The sequence below is a fragment of the Charadrius vociferus genome, unplaced genomic scaffold (genome assembly GCF_000708025.1).
Source record: "Charadrius vociferus isolate BGI_N301 unplaced genomic scaffold, ASM70802v2 scaffold62, whole genome shotgun sequence".
Lineage (NCBI taxonomy): Eukaryota > Metazoa > Chordata > Aves > Charadriiformes > Charadriidae > Charadrius > Charadrius vociferus.
The window spans coordinates 2,001,593-2,007,638 of record NW_009647419.1 but is presented as its reverse complement, the minus strand read 5'-3'; the positions used below and the strand labels follow the sequence as shown (position 1 = coordinate 2,007,638).

The 6,046-nt window shown below is 38.8% G+C and overlaps 1 protein-coding gene across 1 annotated transcript in view; it reads left to right on the top strand.

Annotated features, from left to right (window-relative positions):
• The first annotated feature begins 2,545 nt into the window (after positions 1–2,545).
• Positions 2,546–6,046, top strand: part of HEATR5B (HEAT repeat containing 5B) — a 56,456-nt gene continuing 52,955 nt past the window's right edge. The window contains exons 1-3 of the mRNA XM_009880392.1: positions 2,546–2,671; positions 3,219–3,430; positions 5,094–5,202. Of these exons, the coding sequence (XP_009878694.1) occupies positions 2,546–2,671; positions 3,219–3,430; positions 5,094–5,202 (447 nt within the window). The remainder of the gene's footprint in view (positions 2,672–3,218; positions 3,431–5,093; positions 5,203–6,046) is intronic.

Below are 6,046 nucleotides of genomic sequence, written 5' to 3'. Positions count from 1 at the left end.
GAGAGGCGGCGGCCGGTGCCTGCGCGGGGGTGTGGGGATGGTGGTGGGGTGTGTGTGGAAGGCAGCTCTCTTCTGGCTGGGTTTTTGGCATTCTCCCTTTCCTGAGGAATGAGTGTCTAGGGAGCGCTGTGCTGCGGTCTTGAGGCATTGCTTCTTGAGGGGCTCTTTGAACCAGGCAAGGGGCACTGGGAGAGGTGCTGTAGCTTATTAACGTAACCGATGCAGGTACGAGGACCCAGGCAACAAAAGCCTTTTCACCTGAGGCAGCTCTTCGGGAGGATGTCACTTCCCCTAAACTTGCTCGTTTTTCAGCTTTCTCTGCTGAAGTGCGTGTGTGATAGAGATCTGAATAGTGGATTTATGGTACAGAAAAACAGCTGGAGAATAGAAAGGAACTCTAGTACATCTGAACGTTTTATAATCTCTGTAATGCTTCGGTGAAACTTACTGGATCCTATTTGACTTTGATAGGCATTTGCTCTGCATCCTGTGGGAGATAACGGTGTATTTATTGCTTGTAACTTGCACAGTAAGACCCAGCCCTCGCCAGGATCAGTACAACTTGGTAGGTGTTTTTTGCTGAATTTTGGAGCAAAATTTTGGCCAATGTGGGTGAGCTTTGGGTTGCCTACCTGCATAGTTGTATGTTTGACTCTGGGTCTTCAGTTAGTTGAATATTTGTGTAATTGTTCTTGTGTGCAATCCCTTGTGCTTCAGTGGCACAGATGAATGTATGTGCAGATTTGGTAGCTCAGAGCTTGTGTTTCCTAAATTTAGATGAAGAGGTTAGGGAGCGTGTGGAAGGCATATAAGGAGTTCACAGCTCTAAAGGCCAGGGGAAAACTAAAACCTTTATCTGCAGAGGAACAGGAGTAATGAACTGTGTTGTCATACAGTACTCCTGTGCTGTGCAGGTGTGATGAGCAGTGTAGATATCTGGGAGGCTATCCAAAGAATCATGGTGCTGTTATTCATTGCATTTCTCTCTGCTCTCATGTAAAGGTGTTCTGAAGGAATGAGCCTGTGCTATATTGACAGGCAATACATCCTTTCTTTATGACTTAAAAAAAAAAAAAAATGTCTTTGGGGGTGTTGGGGGGGGGGGGGCTGTATGTGCTTCCATATGTGGCTCTTCCACCTTTGCTGGTCTGTCGTTGGACTTGTATGCAGTGAAAAAGACTATAATTCAGATTACAAAGAGCAGGGAACAAACAGTATTACAGACACTGTGGTGCTTTAGTTTCATCAGCACCGAATCATTAAGGTAAATTTAGAACCAAACTACCAACTATAGTTGTAATATTAATATGCCACCCTTTACTACTGTGTAATCTGGGGACTGTTTTAAAAAAAATAAATATTTAATTTAAATCACTTCATTTGACATAAAGAATGTGTTGGGTTTGACCACGAATGAGGAAACAGCTTGGAGCACTTGAGAGCATAAGTGGAACAGTACAGCTGTCGAAAGAAGTGTCTTGCATAATACTCCTTAGCTGCTTTGCTTTTTCTGTTTTGCCCGAGATCCTAGTTTCAGCATCACTGCATTCAGGTTTTGGGGTTGTCTTTTTTTTTTTTCTTTCTGGTTTTCTTTTTGCTGAAGATGGTTGGCTTTATTTTGTGATTTTTAGATAAGTTTTGGGTTTTTTCTAGCTGTTCTGCATTAAACAGTTACACTTTGTTTAAATGTGGTTTGCTAAGGTTAAGTTGTCTGCAGAGTGTTTGCCTACAAGGATAGTGTGCTTTCGGTAGTGCTTTGTTGCTACCACCCATTCACTGTTTGAGCAGGATCTCGGGTGTTTGATCTGTAGTATTTTGGCTGTTGGGAAGACTTGCAGTCATTTGGCTGCTGCTTGTATTCCAGCCTGTCATACATAAAGCTTGCTGGGTTTCAGAGGGCTTAGAGCAAGGCCAGCGGGATCCGGGAAGTCTTAGGTCAGTGATGCCAAATGCTATTGCTGTTCCTGCTTCGCTCAAATTTGTGGTAGGTGGAAAATCTTACTTGTGGTAGGCACATTTCCTTCTCACCTTGTCTGTTGAAGATGTTGAGAAGATGGCCAGGTTCATGGCCAGGTTCATGCCCAGGCTTTGGGACTGTGGTGAAGAGTCTTGATTAGGTACAATACTTACACTGTTTTATGTAAGAGGAGATAGTGAGATGACTCCTTTATCTCTTTTATGTGGTTTCTTTTTCTCTTTAAACAGGGATGTCAGTATATTTTTCTTGGCTAAGAGTTAGCACCCTGAAGTTGCCTGTAGGTGCTGTTTTTACAATTAACACCTGTAGGTGCTGTTTTTACAATTCCCTGAAACATCAATGGATGTACTCAGTTGTAAATACGCAAGTAGTTTTTATGTGAGACTGCTTAGCTAAGACAAGTCTATGCAGGCTGGAACAATGATACTGTAATCTATAGATTTCATCGTCATATTTTAATTTGATTTTCAAAGCTTTGTACTGTTGTACTATACTGAATACTAATATTTTTATTTTTATTTTAGAGTTGCTACACAGATTTACAATAAAACTGGAATTTAACCAGTTATGGAGCTGGCTCATAGTTTGTTGCTGAACGAGGAAGCGTTAGCTCAAATCACAGAAGCAAAGAGACCGGTCTTTATCTTTGAGTGGTTAAGATTTTTGGATAAAGTGCTGGTAGCTGCTAACAAGGTAATTTAATGTTGTTTTCCCCTTCTTTCTAAAACATTTGTATTAATTTCAGTCTAGAGAAAGTTGGCAGGTAATGGCCAGGTGACAACTGTATGATTTCAGATTCAGCCTGCAGAGCCTCTCTATTAGTTTGTGGCTTTTAAGTGTTTAATTGTAGGTGGTCAGTATGACTCTGTTATATAACATGTGGCTTGATTTGAGTTCTTCAGTGTTGTAAGTATTTGGAAGGCAAAACCTTCCCTCACAGAGCAGGGATTCTTGATATTAAAGAGGATTAAAAGATGTTCTAGGCAGGTATTACTGTATTTTTAGTAAGTATTTTTAAAAAGTAAAAATTAAATAGGGTAACAGCTAATTCTGAGCATTTGACATCTCTCTGCTATTGAATGTACTTCAAATCTCTGTGAGACAAGCAATTTGCTGAATTACATACAAGTGGGAGTGGTATGAGATTTACTTCAATCTCTTGTAGGTTTTTCTGAGTGTTGGAGGCAAGACACAGAATAAAATTACTTTTATTTTTTATTAATTTTTGGTCCATTAACAGACAGATGTCAAGGAAAAACAGAAGAAACTTGTAGAACAGCTAACAGGACTCATCAGCAGTTCCCCTGGGCCACCTACGCGAAAACTACTAGCAAAAAATCTTGCTGCTCTCTACAGCATTGGAGACACGTTTACTGTTTTTCAGACGCTTGACAAGTGTAATGACATCATCAAGAGCAAAGATGATACTGCAGCCTACCTGCCTACAAAACTGTATGTCTAATATTATTAGGGAAAGGGGAATGATTTTTAAGCAAAGAAACTGCCTGTATGTGTGGATGTTATGTTTACTTGTATTTTGCATGCTTAGCTGAAGTTTACACATACTTGATATATAGCAGTGAAAAGAGCAGGATTGAGATTGTGGAGGGCTGGACTCAAAGGTGACACATACACTGCTATTGTAAAGTGAGATGCTTTCCTCTAGGCAAGGGGGTATCTTACGTTTCTTCACAAGTTTATGTCATGGAGAGGATAACAGTTGATGAAGTAATGCAATGAAGAAATTCCACTGGTGGGATTATTGCTGATTGGGCTCAGGTACCCCATTTAAGATGGAACCTGCAGATTGTCAAACAAGAGCATTATCTGTGCCAAGAGAATTTTAACCAAATGCTCAAGTTTTGTTTTGGTTTGGGTTTTTTTCCATTCAAAACACACCTGTTTATATTCCCCTACTGTGATACATTGCACAAGTTTCTCAAACAGAGTCCGTACACTTAGATGTGTCTGTGCATTATGTGTGGTACAGTTTGTCTTTATGTATAGGAGCAGTCTTGCTGATAGGAATTTGGTTAGTGCCACAAACAGCATCCACTGAAACTGTTTTTAGCGCTTTCCTAAACATACTGCTTCATCTGTTCACAATGTCTAGTGAACTCCAGTTTGTGCTTGCCTTCAGACATTATCTTAACAATGGGATTTAACAATAAAATCTGAAATAGTCACCATTTGGGCAGAAACTGCCCTCCTTTTATTTGAAGCTGTTGCTGCTCTGTGAGGGACTTGTGTAAGTGGGGAGGGTTTTGTACTATAACATGCTCTGGAACTTACGCTATTAACTCAAGTGGTAGTCCACAAGGTTTTTTACTATATGATTACAAACTTCAGTTTTTGATGTTTGTGTAGAAGGATTGTGAGGAGACATGCCCGTTAAGGCGTGGGCTGTAATGAGTTTGTAACAAATAGCTTTGCTAAAAAGTCATTTACACAAGAGTTTCAGGTTTGAAAAAGAGCCTTGTTCCTTTGTTATGAAAAAGTGCAAGTTTTCAGAAGCTGCTTCTGTGACTGTCCTGGAGCAATTTGTGTATCTAACTGCAGTACGGTGTTAAAATGTTCCTACTGTCTAATGGCAGGGCATGGAAGACATGTACATAACTGTTTATGGATCTAGTGATTTTTACAGTGCCTATAAATTTTCTTGTGTTCTGCAATAATTTATGCATTTTAAGTTTGTGGGGTTAAAAAAACCCCATCATTCAGTATCTACAAAAATGTGTCAAGATATATTAAAAGGTAGGGGTTATCTTGCAGGTGTTTGGAAAAGAGGCAGTTTATTGAAACACAGAACCCTAATCTTGCTGAAATTTCAGTATATAATTCTCTTCTCCAGAATTTTTCACTATGTGTGTAGATCCTGTAATATTATCCATCCAAACACATTTATGTTTTTAGAAGCTAGTAACTTTTCTGTTAACTTCTTTTGTAAATTAAAAAATGATTTAAATGGACAATGTTAAACAGCCAGTATGACTAGTGGATAATAAATAGATTTTTATTAATCAATGATGATTAAAACGTATGTTTCTATTTAATTATTTGTCTTCATTTAGATCATACCGAAAAAGAGTACACTGATTAACGTCTTTTTTTATAGGGCTGCTGTGGCATGTGTTGGAGCATTTTATGAAAAAATGGGCAGAATGCTGGGTAGTTCTTTTCCAGAAACAGTGAATAATCTTTTAAAGTCTCTAAAAAGCGCAGAGGTAAGTTTCAGATTATTTTATATGTATGGTCTTGATGCTGTTTAAGCTGAAACCTGCTTCCTCCAAAGGCGTTTGCCAAAATGCCTGGTTTCTTTGCCTTCTACCTAGAAAAATGCAAATCCCTTACATAGTTAGTATCAAGTTAAACATGTGCATGTATTTTTACTGCAGAGAGTTTAGAGTTTTGTCATATGAATATTATAGTTGTACCTTCATAGTGGTATCGATAATTAAAATTGCAAAATGGTTGTATGTACCATTTCTAACTACTGTGTTAGGATTTCTGCTCATGTACCCTGAATAAAGATTCAGCTGTTTAAAAATGAATAATAAATACTTAAGTTTCGCAACAAAGATGTTGCTCTGCATGTGAGCAGGATACATTGTACCCTGAAAAACAAGAATGTGTCATAATATTGAGAGAATGTGTCCCAGGCAGTCAGTGGGTCTGATTCGATGCAAATAGCTCTGTTGGGTTGGGTGTTTTGTTTTGTTTTGGGTTTTCTTGTGTTTTCTGTTTGTGGTTTTGTGTGTGGGTGGTGGGGTTTTTTGGTGGGTGTTTTTTTGTTTGTTTGTTTGGTTTTTTTAAATCTATGACAAGTTGGAAGGAGTACTGATTGTGTGGATCTTGTCCTGGCAGCCATTTCTTTGGCTGTGTCATTGTACCTGTTTGATTTTTTTTTTTTTTTTAATTTTTTTTTTTGGTACCCTCCAACTATAAGTACCTGCCTGTGTGTAGGGTTAGTAGGAAGCTGTTGTCTACTTGGGCTTCCTGTTCTCTCATATCAACCATTTTTTCTTTTTTCCCAAGCCTGCAGTAGATAAATGGTGGGGCAGGACAGAA